This window comes from Hippocampus zosterae, chromosome 17 (genome assembly GCF_025434085.1).
Source record: "Hippocampus zosterae strain Florida chromosome 17, ASM2543408v3, whole genome shotgun sequence".
NCBI lineage: Eukaryota > Metazoa > Chordata > Actinopteri > Syngnathiformes > Syngnathidae > Hippocampus > Hippocampus zosterae.
The window spans coordinates 6,975,619-6,995,686 of NC_067467.1; the positions used below are offsets into that span (position 1 = coordinate 6,975,619).

At 45.3% G+C, this 20,068-nt stretch overlaps 1 protein-coding gene across 6 annotated transcripts in view; it reads right to left on the reverse strand.

Moving 5' to 3' along the window:
* Positions 1-211: 211 nt before the first annotated feature.
* Positions 212-20,068, reverse strand: part of adgrl1a (adhesion G protein-coupled receptor L1a) — a 220,946-nt gene continuing 201,089 nt past the window's right edge. For 5 of the 6 annotated variants that reach the window (XM_052048907.1, XM_052048908.1, XM_052048905.1 and 2 more), the window contains 17 exons: positions 19,823-19,926; positions 18,314-18,499; positions 18,195-18,233; positions 15,647-15,827; positions 15,430-15,552; positions 13,876-14,081; positions 12,746-12,919; positions 11,677-11,886; positions 10,745-10,965; positions 10,452-10,518; positions 10,123-10,214; positions 9,188-9,356; positions 8,217-8,372; positions 7,540-7,636; positions 5,052-5,174; positions 2,339-2,356; positions 212-2,253 (listed from right to left, as the gene is read on the reverse strand). In XM_052048907.1, coding sequence (XP_051904867.1) covers positions 1,361-2,253; positions 2,339-2,356; positions 5,052-5,174; positions 7,540-7,636; positions 8,217-8,372; positions 9,188-9,356; positions 10,123-10,214; positions 10,452-10,518; positions 10,745-10,965; positions 11,677-11,886; positions 12,746-12,919; positions 13,876-14,081; positions 15,430-15,552; positions 15,647-15,827; positions 18,195-18,233; positions 18,314-18,499; positions 19,823-19,926 — 3,059 coding nt within the window. In that variant the 3' untranslated portion in view covers positions 212-1,360. The remainder of the gene's footprint in view (positions 2,254-2,338; positions 2,357-5,051; positions 5,175-7,539; positions 7,637-8,216; positions 8,373-9,187; positions 9,357-10,122; positions 10,215-10,451; positions 10,519-10,744; positions 10,966-11,676; positions 11,887-12,745; positions 12,920-13,875; positions 14,082-15,429; positions 15,553-15,646; positions 15,828-18,194; positions 18,234-18,313; positions 18,500-19,822; positions 19,927-20,068) is intronic. The other variant, XM_052048906.1, reaches the window with a different exon arrangement.

A 20,068-nucleotide genomic window follows, 5' to 3' on the forward strand; every position in this document is an offset into this window, starting at 1 on the left:
TAATGACATTGAGCAGAGCCGAACCAGAATCTGACTCCTCCCATTTTTGTTGACCCAAAGCACCCACGACGCGGCGCGTTTTGACATGCCGGCTGGGCCAGAGGTCACAGACTTCAGCACATACATTCATATCACACAACCACACCTGCCATTCATCCACAAAGCTTCACGACACCGAACATAAAAAAAAAATAATCGCAGGGTCACAATCTCCACCCCCCAAAAAGAAACATTTTATTTGTTCTCTTTTGTTGCAAGTACAAGAAGTCATTTCTCATTGTGTCTGTTACCTTTGTTGCTTTTGATCATCCAGCCGTCGTCCCTATTTATTTACACGGTAGGAATAAAGCGGAATCACGCTTGCACGTTCTCGTATGTACACGTAGCCTTATACTGCTGTCCGTCACAACCACACACAGGAGACAAAAAAAGTCCACATCGGCTGGCTAGGCTCTAACACAGCAAGTACAAGAGGAGCGTGGGGGGGGGGGGGGGGTGGGGGGGGGGTGTAAGCGCGACACACTCCTCGGGATGCAAATCCAAAGTCAACAAAATGAATACTCTCCGCAAAACAAGAAAAAAAAATGATAGCAAGGCAGTCATGTTTTGGAATGCCTAAAAAGCAACCAGGCAGAGAAGGGCAGCGGGTGGAAAGCTTCTGGGAGGTGAAATGGGGGCACCTCCACCTCTGATCCAGGAAAAGAAGGCAAACTCCTCTGAATTGTCTTCAACTGAAGATGGAGAACTGTTTTCACTTGGATTGTTCAGTAATGAGCACTTCTGGATATGTGAGTGAGCGTGTGTGTGTGTGCGCGCGCGCGAGTATGTGTGTTTTACTTTCTGTTGTTCTGGCTCAAGAGAGATTTTTTTTTCTTTTTGGCAACAATGAAGAGCTTTTCTGTAAGACTTTTTTTTTTTGCTCCTAATGGACTCCGCTCGTCTCCACAGCTAACTAGCAAATGATGGTCGGTACGAAAAGGGTAAATAACGGAGCAAATACAAAACAATAGTCTCGTGTCCAGAAACATTACAGAACTTTTGTTTGAGCAAAGTATTGAGAGATCCTAAGGGTGGGAAGTAAGAGTGGCCTAGGGGTCGGGGGTCGGTACATTCAGAGTGCTGGACTTGGTCCAAAGGATCCGGGTGGGACTAAGCTTGGATCGATGCTCTCTAAAAAGTCAAAGGCGTCTTCTGGGGACCTGAAGGTCACTCTATTTGTCTCTTTTACTGTTTGGGTCAAAGTTAAGAGGAAAAAAAGGCAACCAAAGAAGCAGGAAGTGGGCCGGCGCGAGAGCGACGTAGGCTAGAAGGCAACTCTGGCCCTCACTCGAGTCCCCGAGCTTCCTTTTGTGGGCTCCGGTCACAGGCTGGTGACCAGCTGCATCTGTCCGTCGCCTTCGTTGTGGGAAGCCTCCTGAGCCTGGTGGACAGGCTCCCCGCTCGGCCTCCTCGGCTGGGCCTGGTAGAAGGTCTGCATGGGGGCGCCGCGAGAGCCCAAGGCGGGCCTCCCGGAGCTGTAGTACAGTTCTTCGGGGGGCTGGGCCGATCGGGGCACCACCTCCAGGGGCTCGGGACTGCTGTCCGGGTAGGGAGAGTCTCGCAGGTTGGTGATACTGGTGTACAGGGAGTCCCGGGTGGGCGAGTCCGGCGCTCTGTTGCCTGTCTGCCCACTTGAACTCTGACCGCTGTGGCCGAGACTCTCGGTGAGGTCGGCCGTGAAGCTCTCCGACTCCTCCGGGTCGCTCTGGTAGAGGACGGACTGGGCTCGCTGTAAGAGTAGCGGTTCCTCCAGAGCTTTGTAGAGCAACTCCACATCCTGCGGCGTGCGCTGCCTGCCATCCATCAGAAAGTCATTGTCACCCGACTCGGGCCCGCCAGCTCCTCGAGGGATCCCCCCGGACATGCTTGCGCACACCCTGTCCCCGGCGTCGCCCCCGGCCACGTTCCCTCCGCCCACGCTCACGCACCCGCCTCGCAGGTTGTTATGCACCAGCTCAGAGATAATCATCTTCTCAAAGGCCGCCGCATCGGAGAGATTGCGCTGGACGCCGCCCCCGCCGCCCAGTGGTTCCGAGCTGCGTGGGTTGAGCAGCGGCGGGGTGCTGTCTCCACCCCCGCCGGTGCTGCTCAGGAAGTCACAGCTGCCACCGCCACCACCCCCTGGGCCAGCACGCAGGGAATAGCTGTTGTTGAAGTTGCCGTTCAGCGGCAGCGTCTCCATTCCGCAGGGGTCGCGGGCCTTGGATGGGATCTCTGCATCCAAACACAGGAAAGAAACCAGTTTGGACATTGAAGTCTTTGTACTCCGAGCTCAAATGGAAGGATCAAAGACACTTACTTGGGTCTCGGAAAGTTCCTGTCCATTCAAAGGAATGCCGTGTGAAGCAGATATAATGAAAGACGGGAAGTGTCATTTAATGCAACATTAACTTGATCAATTCATTTTTAAAGATTTTTAAATGGCCACCATTAAGGGAATGACAAATATATCAGCCTCTTCAAACATCTTTGCATCGGGAATGAATATTTGAGTTCAAGCGCTGATTTAGGCCAACACGGATATTTTCCATCCATACATCCGTCCATCCATTTTTTGAGCCGCTTATCCTAACGAGCGTCGTGGGGGTGCTGGAGCCGATCCCAACCCTGAACAGGTTGCCAGCCAATCGCAATGCACACATAGACAAAAAACATCCGCACTCACAATCATACCTGAAGACAATTTAGAATGACCGATTCACCTACCGGCCATTTTATTTTTTTTAATGTGGGAGGAAATGGGAGCACGTGGACAAAACCCACACAGGTACAAGGAGAACACAGGAAGCCCGGAGCTTGGAAACAAACCTCTGCCATGGATATTTTTAAAAAGTGGAAATATTTAATAGTTTTGGCTTTTCGGCCATGCTTAGCTCCTTGAACATTTGCGACTAGCTACAAAAGTTAGCTTGTCTACAATTAGTGGAATAAATACGATAGACTCGCTACTGAGCCAGACAGCTAGCTAGCTAGCATGGCGAACATCAGTTCATTTCCTGTATGGCTTTACTTCCCAAAGCAGGGAAGGGCAGAGAAGTCGATACGCAGCCCTTTAACCAACGTATGGAGCACATTCAGTGATAAACAAACCTTGTAATCTTCCCAAACGTTTCAAAATTTTAGAGCTGTGATTGCAATTCCAGGTGCGATATTTTTGCTCAGTTATGTCCCGCCCGAATATTATGCCACCTTCCTCTTTTGGATTCTTTTTAGAAGCATGTGAATAGAGTTTCACATGCTTTGATTTGCTTTTACTGACCAAAACGAGGTCAATTAACGATTCCCGTGTGTCTATGAACAACAACAAAAGCTGTCCAGCTAAATACCAGAGCAGCACTTTTTAGCAGGCTTTTACTTCAGCAGTGACATTGCAGTGTAATTAGACATTGTAATGAAGCGCTCTCCTCTTTACTTCCTCTCCTCTAAAAATGTCCGCAACTGTCAGGCCTTGACATATTCGTCGGGCGAAGCGTTGAAATATTTAACAGAGACGCCACCTCGCATTTCAGCCGCTGGACGATGGTCAAGATGTTTAGTGCGCGCCTGCGCTAGCAATGAAGCCAGAAAGTCAAAGTTTGGTCCGATTGTTCTTGAAGCATCACCTGCAGTCACTCCGTCTGGTGGTATGCTAACCAGGCTAACAGTCTTCGGTTTAATTCTTTCTTTGGCATTTTGCCCGGCAACAGCAAATTGTCCGCACTCATATGTGTCAATATTGTGCCAAATCAATGGAAATGTAAGATTTAATAAGCTACCCACTATGAACAATTTTTAAAAGGCTTTTAGTAAAAAGAAAATGTGTGTGGTGCACCAGATCGTGTTGAATTAAAAATGAATTTTGAAAGGTTACAGAAAAGTTCAAGAAAATGGCATTAAAAATATTGCCCGTGCAGTTCATTCGTGTTTTGAGAGCTGCTTTGATTTTAACTGTTGACTTTTTATTTTGTAAGATTAAAATTTTTATTGGAAACATTTTTTCATTCCAGTAGAAGGTTAAATGATGACCCTGCAACATATTGATTCTATTTTAGTAATTCTATCATTTTTATGTTGACTTTTCACAGTCGTCCACATTTATTTTACACATACAATAAAATGTCAATAATAATAATAATAATAATAATAGCCGGGACTACACATTATGTCCAACTGTTGCTCGCTAATTGTTTAATAATGATAAAGATGTTATTTTACACATTGCGTGTACAGTTTGACTAGGAAACATACTGTATTCTATTACCATTTCTTTCTGTATGAATGAGATCACATTTGATCCTGAAATTGCAGCAATGTAGAGCGCAAACTTGCAGTAAAGCGTCATCAAAGTGTCAAAAACTGTGCTGCTTTCAGAGATTGGGTTTGATTAGAAAAAAAAAATCCGCCAACTTTTGCCAAACCTCGCTTCAGTAAGGGACCGATTCTTTTTACGCAACATTCTTCTTTGGCTTCATTATCCTGCTTAGCGACGGGGACAAGCGTTCCCCTTCGCGATTGCTGGCAGCCAAAGTCAAGATGAAACTTCACTCATCAGATTGCGATTCGAGACGAGGCCAGATGGCAAAGTCAGGCTGTTTGTTTTTTGCGCAGCCTGGTTGGATCCATTTGACAGTTTATGCACGGCACACGTCGCAGAAGGCGACATGACGTTTCCTTTGTCTACTGTGGGCAAAATGAGGAATGAGCTCGCCGATGGATGTGCACGTTAAATTGCTCCATGCACAGCACTTTGTATGCAGCGATGGCTGTTTGAAAGTGCTCTATAAATACTGTTGACTTGACTTGACTTGATTTAAAAATCTTATTGGGATGGGAGACGTGCTCTCTGTATGTTGTGAACCCCTGCTTCCTTCTTAGTATTTAACAACGTCCTCAGAGCTATGTACAGTTTATATAACTAACGATTAATCTCTCAACTATATGGGCAATTAATACGATATTGCTCGGTCATTGTCGTGTTGCATGATGAAGTCTCTCTCTCGCTCTCTCTTTCTCTTTCTCATTTTTTCACAAACCTGTGGAGTTGAAGACGCCGGGTGAGGGCGGGGTGAAGCTCTCAGCCAGCAGCGTGTTGTAAGGAGACGTGCCGCTACGAGTCTGCAGAACCGGGTTGGCCAAAAGGTGGTTGCCCATGGCTGCTGTAATATGGCAAGAAAAAAAAAAATCATCTTCTTCCATCATCAAAAATGGGCTCTTTGCATTGGATGCATGCAAATCGAGCCCAGTCGACGGCACCGGGTAATAACACCTGGAACGACGCAAATGTTTACAGCTGCTCCAAACGGGGCGTTTTTTTTTTTTGTTCCAGCGGTATTTTATGGAGTCATTTCACTGCCTCCAGATTGTAACCTTTGGTTACAAAACACAATTGAAAGGTAAAGTTACTGTTTGCGGGTATTGCCATTTGTTTCCCTTTGGCTCTGAACAGTGCAGACAGGAGGGGCGGAGGAGGGGTGGGTGCCGGGGACCAGTAATGCATGCTATTATTCAGTCCCGGAGTGCAGCCATTGAAACACAGTTAATTTTACACAGAAAATGTGAATGCCACCAAAAAGATAAATAGAAGTGAAAGCACAGGGAGGATGTTGTGCAAAAGGCCCGAGGAAACCGAGAGCAGAAATGCCATGAAATTAAAAACAGGACAGCATGACGGAAGAGCGCGAAGTGCGGGCTGCAGGTATGGACTGCCCCAGCCTTCATCACGTGGAAAATAAAAATAAGCACTCACGCTCAGCTATTTAATCATCATTTCCCCTCCTTCCTCTAAGCCTCTGGCAAAGCTCGTCGTCGCCCGCTTTCTACTGTCGTTGGCTTGTTCTCTTATGTCGCTTCAACCGCATTTTCGTACTTCCTTTCGCCAGACACCCCCCACACACCCCCACTCCCCCATAAAGAGGCAAACACCACCGAATTAATGTGGATACGCTCCCTGTGATGTCCTCTTAGGAATACCCGAGCCACCAGATTGAAGCGGCGAGCAAAAGTAGGGCAAAGGAAATCATTTGTGCGTGTGTGTGTGTGTGCGTCATGAGCACCTTGCTTCCAGGACACACACAAAAATTGTTGTGCATCACAGACACAGTCAAGTGGCAAACTCAAAGCGTGGTAATTACCTTTTTTTCCCCCCTTTTATGAAATAAAGGGCTTGCCTCTCTACGTTGCACCATCTCTACATTCCTGTCCTATAAGTCAGGTCAGCTGAACAGCTGCTTCCGGGGGAGCGCTGAAGGCAAAGCGTTTTTTTTTTTTCTGTCACTGGTCCCACACAATGGAACGACCTCCCTATTGCATATTAGAAAAGCCCATTCGCTGACCATTAATCCGGCCCGCCTTTGAACCTGTTTTTTATCCCTCAAAGCACAGTGTCAAAGTCAAGGCCCGGGGGCCAGATCCGGCTCACCACATCACTTTATGTGGCCCGCGAAAGCAAATGATGATTACTGCTAAAACCTGTACCGAACTTTTAAATTGTCACGTGTCACTTACCTCAACAATAATTGAGCAACAACAAAGAGTTGACTTGAGTGATTTCAAAACTAGTAATCCATCCATTTGTTGTGTACGAGTAATAGTACCCCGAGAAACATTTATTCGTAACAGCCCTCTGAGGGAAGACGGAACTCCGAAGTGGCCTGCGACAAAAAATGAGTTTGACGCCGCTGTCTCAAAGCCATGAACCTTTATTTTAGTGTCATTTGCTTTTATTTTTTTTAATTACTTTTTTTTCAAAGATTATGACTGGTTTTATTGTTTTTAATTAAGTTATACGCAAGTATCTGTTTCTGTTCCATTATTATTAAACTTTGTTTCAACTGTGGTTGTTGTTAAAATGCCCGGGGTGGCAGAAAAGTGGATGACTACTGCAGTCTCGAAGTGAATTTAACCGTTTTGTATTTTTTTTTTTTGGGGGGGGCAGGGTTATTCAAATAAATAAAAACTCTAGAATGGCTTCAATTTATTAAATAGTTGTACAGAGAAAATTGTAAGACAGGGTGCAGTAACCACCTTAAAAAGGATGGACTGAAAATAGAAGGTTTCATTGGGTTGTCTTTTAGTAAGTTAGCTAACGTTAGCTCAATCGCACGCGATCCATTTTGCTCTCAAAAGTGTACATCCGTACCATTGATCCGAGCAAATGAAAAGTCACTTAATTAACCATTCCCTCAATTAGCATGTTCACGATGACTGCATTTCCACTCCATCTGCTTTTGAATCAATTTACCAATTGAAATATAAATTATTAAGTTGGGCAGTAAAGAAGGCGATTAAAATGATCATTTAAGCCCGTTTTCTCAATCGCTCTGCATTGGTGATATAAAACAGGAGCGTATATTTATTAGCGGCACCATCTGGAAGCACATGTGACGTCATGGCAAAAAGGTCTACGATTCCTGAAGCAAAAAAGGTCTATGGTTCCTGAAATGGTTCCAGATTAACAGCTTTTGTGACACGCTGCTAAATTTCCATCAGCGTACTGTGGAGCGCAAGAGAAGGAAAACTCACCACGGTTGAGCGTGGGCGTGCTGTTGATATCCCCCGCCATGAAGGAAGACTCCGTCTGCTTCCGAACCGTGTCGTTCCACATGCGGCGGATCCGACTCTGAGGGAAGGAGCAGTGCAGGGTGAGGGAAAAAAAAACCAAACAACACAAACGTGTGCTGGATGTGGGGGGACTTTTATAGCTCAGCAGGGATGCTGTAATCACAACTGCGCGGTTTGCCATAAGCCACAAAGAAAACAAGATACGCAAAGAGACGACGACGAGGCAATGTCATGTCATCAAGAGAGGGTCAAATAACTATAAGATGTGCCATACATGATTGCAGTAGCTGATATAGTCCCATTCTGAGAAACAGTTTATCGCCTGGTAGCATTATTTCCGATGCTGTGAGTTTCCTGATTGTTCTTTTGCACAAATAGCAGGTAGAGACCAAAAATAGGTTGAGCAAGGAAAATGTCTTGGTCTCTCTTACACATACACACACATTAGACACCTCTTAGTACATTGACAACAATGCCACTCATTAGCGTTTGCATTGTGTTAGCATTAAGCGAAACCGACTTATCGAAAGAACGGTCTAATTCTCCGCCAAACGTGGCAAAAAAAAAAGGGGGGAAAAAAATAAACGAGCGAGCGCGTGCCATGAAAAAAGTGCAAAGTGCGTCCGTCTTGCCCGCACCTGTCTGTGGGCCGCCGCGTGACGAGCTTGGCTGCCGCTGTAGTAACGGTTGTTGGCGCGCAGGCCGGAGTTCTTCATGGCGCCGTGGGAGCTGCTGGTGGACACGCGGCTGCAGCAGTAGGAATGACGCAGACACTTACTGTACTCCTTGTGGACCTGCAACACGCAGGCAAAAACACATTTACGACAGCAGCGATGGTCTACATAATAGAGTGGAACATAACTTGCGGGCGGGCTGTCGAGTGACAGGAAGTATATGTATTGCCTCGTCACCTACAACTCTTCTCAAGCTAAGCCATGTGTTTATTTTCCTACGACGCCCACAGCGATGTTCAATGCCGGTTAGAGAGTTACTGACTGAAGTATGTGTCAGCAGAAAATGAATCTGAATCATTTATAGCACGGGCGTCAAACTCCGGTTCCTTGAAGGCCACATCCTGCATGTCTTAGATGCCTCCCTCCTCCAACACACCTGATTCAAATGAGCAAAATTGTTATCAGGTGTCTGCAGAGCTTGCTGATGAGCTGATCATTTGGATCAGGTGTGTTGGAGGAGGGAAATATCTGGCAGGCAACCAGTTCAGGGTGTCCCCCGCCTACTGCCTGAGGACAGCTGGGATAGGCTCCAGCACGCCCGCGACCCTTGTGAGGATCAAGCGGATTAGAAAATGGATGGGTGAATTAGATGTTGGGATAAAAGTAACCTTATGAAACATTTTTCAAGCGGTAGTACAGTATACCCGAATATGTGCCTCTATGCTCACAACAACTGCGGGGCTAGGCCTGGCAACGAAGTGGGGGAGGGGGGCGGGGCTTTGTTTGATTCTGCCAAAAGGGTTCCAAAAATGCTAGGCGTCATCATTTCATTTGTATAAAATTTGACAGAATGTAAGAAATGTGAAAGTGACGATCACAAACTGGCATCTGTGGGTAAACTATGGGCCAGAATGAACTGTAGCCTTATCAGCTACCTTTTTCTGAAGAGCGCAGTGGAAGATGAAGATGAACATGCCCTGGAAGGCGTTGAAGGTGGTGAAAAGATACGCCATGATCAGAGAATTCTCGTTGATGAATATCAGGCCGAACGCCCACGTCAGCCCCAAGAGGAACAAGAGGGTGATGGCACCCAACACCCACGACCTGGAAGACAGCACGCCATCACATCAAAAAGAGTCGTTAGAAAAGTGAACAGAAAATTACCAACATATTTTTTTGACAGGTGAAGGTCAGCTTCGGCAAACATGTCCTGCAAGGTGGTCTCTATTTTTCAGGATTTCGGAGCTTTAGTATTTTTACTACAAATTAATTAACCTTCTGAAGGCTTGTAAAGAATAGTCTTCTCTGCGTCATATCAAATTCAAGACATTCATTTGGGTCCCTTTACTAGGGTTGTTAAGGAAGAATGTTTTTTATTTTCAACTTGAACAGGAGTTCACGTCTTTTAACATCTTTACAAAAATTGATGCGTGGAGATCATCTGGCGATTCAACGTTTGACTCCGTAAAGCAAAAAATTAAAATACAAAATTTAGCTGAGCGATATCTTGCATCCATAAAGCTCTTTTGGAGTCACTTGGTAGGGGGGGTAGGACTAGATAAGTTTTTTACTTCATCTTACTCCCTTGAACATAATAACTGTATTGAATGAAGACTGATTTCTTTCTTTTTACTTTTTTATCTACCTTATTTTCTGTCAAATTATTACTGTATATGTTTTATGTTCAATAAACAAACAAACAAACAAACAAACAAACTTGTAAATCAAGGCGTCACTGTTTCCATATTGCCTGTGAAGAAAAAATTCTGAATTCTGAACTCATCTGAAGACTTCAGCTTGGTGCCAATTATTAGATGTTAAAAAAAAAACTGAAATAAGCTAAAAGTCTGAGCTCAAAAGTCCATCTCACTTGATGCTATCCAGACGGCTGGAGTCAGGCTTGAGCGGCGATGAGTTTCGAATCATCTTGTGTAAAGTGATCATCAGCAGAACGAGGTTGAGCTAAGACAAGAGAGCGAGAGAGAGAGAGAGAGAGAGAGAGAGAGAGCGAGAGAGAGAGAGAGAGAGACCAATCAAATAAAAGTGCATTGGAGCGTGGGGGCAAAACGCCCGCCTTTGCACTTTCCATAACCTCAATCCAAGTGCCATGAGATACTCTTCAGGTTTGACTGCGCAATATCGAAAGCGCACGTGAGCGAGAGAAAGAGCCATCACGCTGGCAGACAGTAAAGCTAATACCATAATAACAAATGAAACGGGTCCAATGAAGCTCCAGATGAAGTAGTTATCCACCCGCAGCCAGCATCTGGAGTGGCACACAGAGGAGAAGGGAATTAGACCGAAGTGAGCTCAAACAGAGTCACACTATTTGTCTGCCTCAGCGGATTATTATGTGAAGGCTAATCATCAGGCTTTTGGCTAAGTGTGTTCACGGAGGGCGGTCTGCGGGGAGGCGCGGGATATTACACTCCCCGCCGGGGGGAATTCTGAATCAGCAGGTGCAAAAAAAAAAAATAAAATGAGGCACGTACGCTTTCTTGGTCCCGTAGCTCCTGTAGTCTATGGCGGCAGAGATGCCCACCACCAGCGCGGGGAAGCAGTAGCCGCACAGGTAGTAGTACTTTTTGCGGGAGTACTCGCTCTCAAACACCTCCACTAGCATGAGATAGAGCTGCACGCCCTCCAGACACATCCACGAGAAGGCGGCCAGGAAGAAGAAATGCAGCAGTCCGGCGAAAATGGGACAAGCGATCTGAAGCGACGGGGGGTGGGGGTGTAGGAGAGAGGGGGAGGGGGGGTTGGAAATGGAGGAGCAAAGAGGAAATTCAGGGGAAGAGGACAGAAGAGAAGGAAGTGCTATCAGAAAGTGCAGTAAAAAAAAGAGAAGCTGGGCTGACTTCAAGTGGATATAAAAAGTCTTCACACCCCTGTTCAAATGCCAATTTTCTTGTGATGTAAAATAATGAGACCAGGATAAATCATTGCAACTCACTAAGAAAGAAGTGTTTTTCGGGGGGAGTAAAAATAAACACCGAACGTAATGTGGTTGCACGAGTCTGGGAATCGGAATGTGGCTACGTTTACAATGAACTCATTCACTCCCAAAGACGTTTTTAAACGTCTTTTCAGACTTGGTCCAGAATTGGCTGGTACTGAATGAGTTAACCCATCACATTAAAATTCATTTTAAATGGGAATCAGCAGACACATGGCATCAGTTAAACTATCTCTGATAAACCACAAATAAAGTTTGGCTGTTCTAGTAGGCTTTTTTTGCCTTTTTTGTTTTTTTGCTTTCTAGTATAGCCCTGAATGTTTTGTGATAACACCGACTTCCAGATGGAGCTGACAGTTTGTCGGTGCAGGGGTACCTAATGAAATGTCCTGTGCTCGCGTACAATCTTGCACGCCTCTCCCGATTCGAGACGACAGAATTTACAAGGTATTCACAGATCAGGCTCACCTGGTAATCGGTCTTGTCGATGCCGATGAGGAAGAGCAGCTCGGCAATGAAGAGGTTAATGCACAGGTTCTTGTGGATGGTGTTGCGGTCGGTCTGCAGGCCGCGCAGGAAGCAGAAGGTGGAGATGCAGATGGCCAGGCACACCAGTGAGATGACGATGCCCACCCAGGTGATCACAAACAGGATCAGCTCGTGCATTCTGCCCTGGAACTGAGTCCCCCCCATGAAGCGGAGGAAAAAGAAAGAGGGTGGGGGGTGGGGCGTGAGGACAAATGAGACAAAGCGAGGTGGCAACAACATGAGACAAAGTGAGAAGAAGACACCGGGATGAACGATGAGCACGCAGAGCGACAGAACGAAGGTGGAAGGGAGAGGAAAGGCAACATCGCTCCATTTAATATTTGTAAATATATGCAAAGAGCTAAAGTGCGAAGACAAGAGACAAGACGTCCTGGGTAAAAAAAAAAAAGAAAAAAAATCATGTGAATGTCAGCTGGAAAGAGGAAGACAGGAATTTGTAAGCCTCTGCTAGTGTCGGCTTGAAAGACGGACAGAGAGAAATATTTCGAAACAAAGAGCCTGTCAGGCCGTGGAGCGTGCATTAATGTGTCTGCATTAATTACTCCCACTGATGGACTGTATGGCCATTAGAGGAGGGGGGGGGGCACTACCAGGCATTTCCTTCATCACTGATCGGGAAAATTAACAATCAATTATTCTTCACTGGTAATATGATGAGATTCCGATCTCTTTTCTTAAAATTATTTTCCAGGACGTTTCCAGGACTATGTCATCTTTTCCCAGGACAAGTCAAGTTATCACGATGAGAACCGATTTGATTTCTTTTAACTCATTCACTCCCAAAGACGTTTTTAAACGTCTTTTCAGTTTTGGTCCAGAATTGGCTGGTACTGAATGAGTACCATAAGTTTCATGTTGTTATATTTTTTGGGGCGGGATTGCCCTTTTTCAGTCACCCTAAGATATTCTGAAAGGACTTCATCACACGAGCGCATCAGATGGTTCAAAATCCAACAGGTCGTCGAATGAGGCCTTCCCGCGTACTCACGTCGGTGTCGTGGTGCGTCATGAGCACGGCGAAGTTGGTGAGGTGGCTGCAGGAACAGGTGGTGTGTGTGCTGTTGGTCTCCAGCAGCCTGCAGCCCTGTGTAGACCACTGGCCCGTCATGGAGCGCTCCGAGTAGTTCCAAAAGGAGCAGTTTGGGCTGAAATAATTCTCCAACTAAGAGAAGAAAAACCCAGTATTTCAAACTAAATCATGCTGAACTTTAAAATATATTAAAATATATTACATGTATCAAATCGGAGAAATTTTATCCAAGAAGGAAATGGCGCATTTAAAGTACTGACAAGCTCATTTAAATGGACGCCAAACGGCAAGGAAAAAAAGTAATTACATCACACACTCTCAAACGGAGCTGTTCCATATCAAATGGAATCAGAATCTCACTGAGTCAAAGCGAATCGAATCGATCCACTCTCTAAGAGAGCCGTTCTGGAAATCGTTTCGGAACCCATGTATCGAATCATCTGTGGATAACACACCCCTAATACCGGGGTGTGTTATCCACCCCTAATACCTAATACCCTAAAAACACAGGCAAAAACAACCGCCTACTCCCCCCCCTAAAAATAATATATATATATATATATATATTCATTTTTCATTCATCTTCCGAGCCGCTTGATCCTCACTAGTCTTCAGGCAGCAGGCGGGGAGGACACCCTGAACCGGTTGCCAGCCAATCGCAGGGCACACAGAAACGAACAACCATTCGCACTCACACCTAGGGACAATTTAGAGTGTTCAATTAGCCTGCCACGCATGTTTTTTTTGGAATGTGGGAGGAAACCGGAGCACCCGGAGAAAACCCACGCAGGCCCGGGGAGAACATGCAAACTCCACACAGGGAGGCCGGAGCTGGAATCGAACCCGGTACCTCTGCACTGTGAAGCCGACGTGCTAACCACTGGACTACTGGGCCGCCTATATATATATATATATATATATATATATATATATATATATATATATATATATATATATATATATATATATATATACATACATTATATATATATATATATATATATATATTTTTTTTTTTTTCGTTGTCATGTTTTTGAACCAAGTCATCACTATCCACCTTGCACATTTGAAATCAGCGAAGCACCCACCTGTAGATGCTTGAGCGTGAACACCACGGGCTCGGTGAGAAACACGCGGCTGGACTCCTTGTTGATGGAGGCCGAGATGACGTGGGAGTTGACCGCCAGGCGCCTCCGGCCGTGGGCTGACCGCGCATCCATCTTGACGGTGGCGTTCTCGGTGGACAGGAAGGAGCCCAGGTTCTTGTACAAGATGAACACCACCTTCACTTGCCCTGTGAGAGACAGTGAGACAAGTGTAAAGTTAAAAAAAAAAAAAAAAAGGGGAGCGCAAATTGAAGTCGAAACGGGGGCGTAATATGCTAATGGCGGTAAGAGTGACAGATATGGAGGGCGTGGAGTGACGGGGCGAGAGAGCGGGAGACAAAGGGAGGGAGTTAGTGAAGGTTAGAATGATGGGAAGGAGCGTTTCATTTGAGTGGGTGACGGCGAGCCAGATTTAATGCGGAGGCCAATGGAACATTCATCCCTCAAGCATTCACGGATCTCTTATTATTCCGTATGAATATTTCATGTGCGTTTGTTTCAATCATTCTAATCTGGTTGCCGAGCGCAGACAGACAACAGAGGAGGGATTGGGATGAGAGCGGAAGATTGCTGAGATTGCCGGGTGCGACCGGCGGGCCTGATTGTGATCGACATGCCTACCCGGCCATTCTATTAAGACTCCAAACCGTCGCCGGGCGGAAGAAAAATAAATGGTCTCAGCGCTTTTCGTTAATCTGATTAGTCTGTTATTATGAAGCACTAACTCAGTCGTTGCTTTAGGCTTGCATAAAAATGCAAATGGGTTGTGAAGAGAGTGATTGGAGTGTTAAAGTGGACCAGGGTGAGCAAAGCATGGCCCGTGGGACGATCACGGTTCGCTATGTTCATAAATGCGATCCACCAGGCATTTACATGATTAGCACCATATAAATAAGCATGCATTGTATTGTCTAAGACTTCTCTCATACTTGTTGCATTCATTTAGATAGGGGGCGCCCCACTTTTCTTAACCGATTATCTACTTTTCAAGCAACCAACTTCCTGCGATCGTTACCGCATGTGCACACATACTCAAAAGCACGCATGCTTATCAGCTATTGTGATTACTGGACTTGTTAGAAATTATTCTGATAATTATTATTTTAATAATAATGCCGCCTGGGGGTCGAATGGTTAGCACGCCGGCCTCGCAGTGCAGAGTTCGATTCCGGCTCCGGCCTTCCTGTGTGGAGTATGCATGTTCTCCCCATGCCTGCGTGGTTTTTCTCTGGGTGCTCGGTTTTCCTCCCACATTCCAAAAACATACATAATAGGTTAATGGAACACTCTAAATTGTTCCTTGGTGTGAGTGCGGATGGTTGTTCGTCTTTGTGTGCCCTGCGATTGGTTGGCTACCAGTTCACAGTGTCCCCCGCCTCCTGCCTGAAGGCAATTGGGATAGGCCCTCACACCCCCGCGACCCTTGTGAGGATAAAGCGGATCAGAAAATGAATGAAAGAATGAATAAACTGAGCGGTTCCGCGTGTTCATTCTAAAAATCCCGATCCTGTTCGAAGGAATTTTTGCATTGCTGACCGTTGCGACTGTACTGCTTGATGGTGGACGCCGACAGATTTATGGTGCTGTCGTTGGCGTGGTTGAGAGGGAAGGACAAGTCCTGCAGGTCCATCTCTGTGTTCAGGACGTGCACCTCCAGTTCTTGTAGGGGAAAAAAAAACAAACAGATGTTTCGAATCAGATGATCAGATGGAAAAAAAAAAAGAAGCTTCCGCCGAGTGTCGTCGCAGCTCACCAATGTTGGCCGCCCGGTCGGAGAAGCGACTCCCGTACATGTTGTTGGCCAGGAGGAAGGCTCCTTTCTCCAGAATGTCCAGCAGCATGGTGGCCGTGTGCGCTTGCTCGGTGCTGTTCATGTCCTGCCACGAGTCCAGCGCCTCGGGACGGAGGAGGTTGTCCACCGTCTGCACCACCGCCTGCCACCCAAAGTACATTCTTGTGTATCGAGTGACACACACACTTTTTGGACAATCAGCAACTTCCACAAGAAGCGTTGAACATTTCAAAGGTTCCAATTCCAGTTCCCTTGACTGATTCAAACAGTCCGAACGGCAAAATGTTCAGCTCATTGAGGACATTTTAGGCATTGATTCTCCTCTGCCAAAACACCCAAGTGTTGCAAATAAAATTCTGAATAAGAGACTTCACATTGCTTCACATTTCTTGACCGATTAAAACCAGTCCAACTTCAAAATGTTCCGCTCATTCAAGTCATCTTCCAAAATTCCCTAACGAAGAGAGTTTTGTTAATTTTTTTAAAATTCAAATTTCCCAATTTTTTTTGACCAAATGAAAACATCCCATGTCTTAAATTCTAGTTGTAACCATTCATTCACATTTCCAAAACGAAATTCTTAAATGAAGAAAGATTTACAAATGGACCTCGTCCTCCTCCATTCGGATTTATTGCCCAATTTAAACCACTCCAATGTCAAAAATGCCCAACTCTTGGCATTTATTCTTTATCTTGTCTCCCTCGCCGCCCTCCACTTGATGTCTACTCTATGACAGACATATTACACATTCTATTTCCCCAAATAAAATACATTTAAAGGCCATTTTATTTGAGGAGCCTGTTTGATGAATCATGTCATTGTCTTGGAGGGAGTGGGGGGGCGGCTCTCACAATGAAAGATTTACTCTGTCGCTCGTGCCACGGCGGGCAGGCAGGCAGGCCGGCAGGCAGGCAGAGCTTTTTCGGCTCATAAAAGCTCCATCACATTCAAATTGGCTCCATCATTGCCAAATTGTGTCCAAAATAGCGCGTACGGGCTATTCCTCAAGCAACAACAGCATACGCGGTCTCATGTAACAGTGTGCTGCAGAAAGGTCAAAGAGAAAAGAAAGCCACCTTTTATCACTGCAAGGACAAACGCAGGCACAGGGACACAGACACACACACGCACGCATGCACACGGTGTGTTCCCGTGATATTACGTTACAGGTTTCTGAGAAGCGCAGAAATTGCTGAAATATTGAAAAGGTGCAGCCTGGTAAGACAAAACGCTTCACATACTCACGTCAAACCACATGTTTGTCAGACATATTGTGTAGCAGGCTCAAGGTGGGGGAGATGACCGTGACAAAGTCACGTTGACGGCGGCACGGGGGGGGGATTTTAAATGGAGAGTTTACTTGTTCAGTGTTGCCTGGAAAAATTTACATTTTACAATAGGATTTATTATGATTTTGCTCTTGTAAAATCACATTTTCGACAGAAGAGATTCGATTTTGTTTTGTTTCATGTTGTGACTCCTTGTTTTAGGTGTGCCTGTTCTCGTTAGTCTGGTCCTTTGTGGCGACCAATCAGATCCCTCCACCACTCCTTGTCTTGTCCTTGTTGCCGGTGACGGAAAGGAAGTTCCAAACTTGGGTTTATTTGGACATTCAGACCATTTCGTTTGTCATCATTTCATTTTATTTCATCCTCCCACAGTGTTCAGTTTGAGAAATGAAATATTTTCGGAGTTGCACACCTGCCCTGACGGCCTGCTTCGCTGGAATTGGGCTCTCAATGCTGCCCATTCATCACACTGATGACGGTCTCAAAAAATGAAATGGCTTCCTCACATGACACTTTTTTGTTTTCACATCAATATTCCAGCAAGATATATCAGTTTTATTTCTCTCTCTCTCTCTCTCTCTCTCTCTCTCTCTCTCTCTCTCTCTCTCTCTCTCTCTCTCTCTCTCTCTCTCTCTCTCTCTCTCTCTCTCTCTCTCTCTCTCTCTCTCTCTCTCTCTCTCTCTCTCTCTCTCTCTCTCTCTCTCTCTCTCTCTCTCTCTCTCTCTCTCTCTCTCTCTCTCTCTCTCTCTCTCTCTCTCTCTCTCTCTCTCTCTCTCTCTCTCTCTCTCTCTCTCTCTCTCTCTCTCTGTGTGTGTACGACTTTATCAATTTCTTCTCATAATATTACAACTTGCGTCTCAGAGTGGCACATGTATTCTCATTTATTTGCACATTTTCCCCCCAAATTTACAGTTTTAATCTGGCAAGATATTTTTCTCGATTATTTTATCTTCCCTGTACTTAAACCTTATTCTCCTCATAATGCCGTGCTTTTCATCAAATATTTTTTTCCATACAATGTTGATATACTACAGCTTGATTCCCATTTCATTAAGTATAAATGCTACATTTTCCGTTAATTGTCTCTTTAAGCAACCGCTCTTGATCTCTAATTTAACCTGCCAATTGCGATAGAAACACTAATTAGATGACGGCAATGAGGCTCCCTGAGGATTCATACTCCTTCACAAGTGGGGAAGTTTGGCAGACAAAAGAGTACCTGGATGTAGGCCCGACATGTCCGCTCTCGCTTCTGGAACTGTATGGACAAGAAGAGAAGTCAAGAATTAAAGACCTCAAAAAATGTGGCATCAATCGATACGACTTCCGGGAGTCCACCTTGTTGTAGTTGCGAGCGGCCGACTCCTTGTTGCCGGGCCTGAGGGACTGCAACTGAGCGTCCAGGATGTCCAGGAGCTGTTCAATCAGTCGCACCGATGAGCTGATGTCCCCCGCCTGGATCCGCCCTCGCGTGTGGTTGGCCAGCTCGCCGGCGATGTTCGCCGCATTCTCGCCGCTTTTGATCTTCAGAGCGCAATGCACACCAACAACGTGTTTGATTGAAGAGGAGCCGGCGCAAACAACACGCTTTGATTCCGCAAGATTTCAAACCGTGCGGCTTCACACGTCGAGGAGAAGCAAAAAGAAAGCCACATGCCTTTTGTGTCTCCATGAGAAAAAAAAGTCTCTCTTGAGTTATCATTTTCCCCAGACCCTCAGAAAGGGATCTTCATCACAGCTCCTCTTGTAAACAAACCTTGTAGTACACACTGTCAAGTGGAAACTCAGTTCACAAATCACACCCTGAGCGACTGCCTTCCCACGGCTGCTATCGATCGTTGCCAAAAGCAGGAGATTATTCACGGCATGAAACTTTTCCATTGTCCACCAGGAAAGCGAGCAGACAAAAGTTACACATGCCTAAATGGACTCAAGAGAAGGCCGTTTTATCGCCAGGGAGTCTCGCTTGGGGTGAACCAATTAGTCGATTAATTGACGGCAAAATGCTGATTAACGCTAGAAGTCGCTGAATTGCCAATTACGTGTTTGGAAGTTAAAAACAAGGACACTTTTTGGAGGGTTTTTTTGCAATGAAATAAAATTTTGTAGGTTTAGCACACCATATCTTTCAGTGTAATGAAAAATGGCAGGTAAATAAAATACCTTTATTTTATATTTTTATTATATTTAATTTTTTAAAATTTTATTAGATTTTTTAATAACAAAAAAAAGGTTGTCTTTAACCCTAACCGCTGTCACTGAAAGGGTTCATTCAATTTTTTACTAAAAATGAACTTTATGGTTAAATGTCACCAGATGTCATTTTAATGCGAAGCAGGGTTGCCAGTATTAAGTAGTAAAGCAACCACAATAAATGAACTTGGAATCGAACTTCATTATTTTTTTTTAAATCAACTCATCGGTAAAGACACTCCCTTACTTTTTAAAGCAAGTACCGGTAATCATTTTCAAGGTAACAGTGGTGACATTTTGCATCATGAAACACGCCCCGGGTCAAACTGACCCACTGACTTTATTCCTGTTCCATAACACAATACCAGGAAGTTTAATAAACATATTCTTAAATGAATACATTTAACTTTTTGATTGGGAGTGACTGGGTTGACCTGCTTGCTAAAAATAATGGAAATTCACTTGACTTCAAGTGTACAAGAGTGAGTTAATTAAGAGCAGATGGGTGGTAATGAAGGGCCATCTTAAATGAGTGTGTATATTAATAAGGCCAGCGTTGGAGATATGTAAATACACGAGGAGCCACGTGGGGAAGCATGGAGCAGGGCCAGGAGGCCACAAGGAGGCCAAGAGGAGCAGGCTCCGGGGTCTCACCTTCTGGGCTACCTGGTTGACCCACGGGGAGGTGCAGTTGCTCAGGTCAGGACCGCGTGGGTTCCACATGACCTGCTCGGCCAAACACTGGAATGAAGCGATACCTGGAGACCAGCACAGTGGAGAGATAAAGTGCATTAGGTGTGTGCAATTAAAGGACAGAAAGTGTGTGAGTGTGTTTTAAATGAACTCAATTTCAATGTTTGCCAGTTTGCCCAAATTTATTCAACTAAAAGAGATACTAAT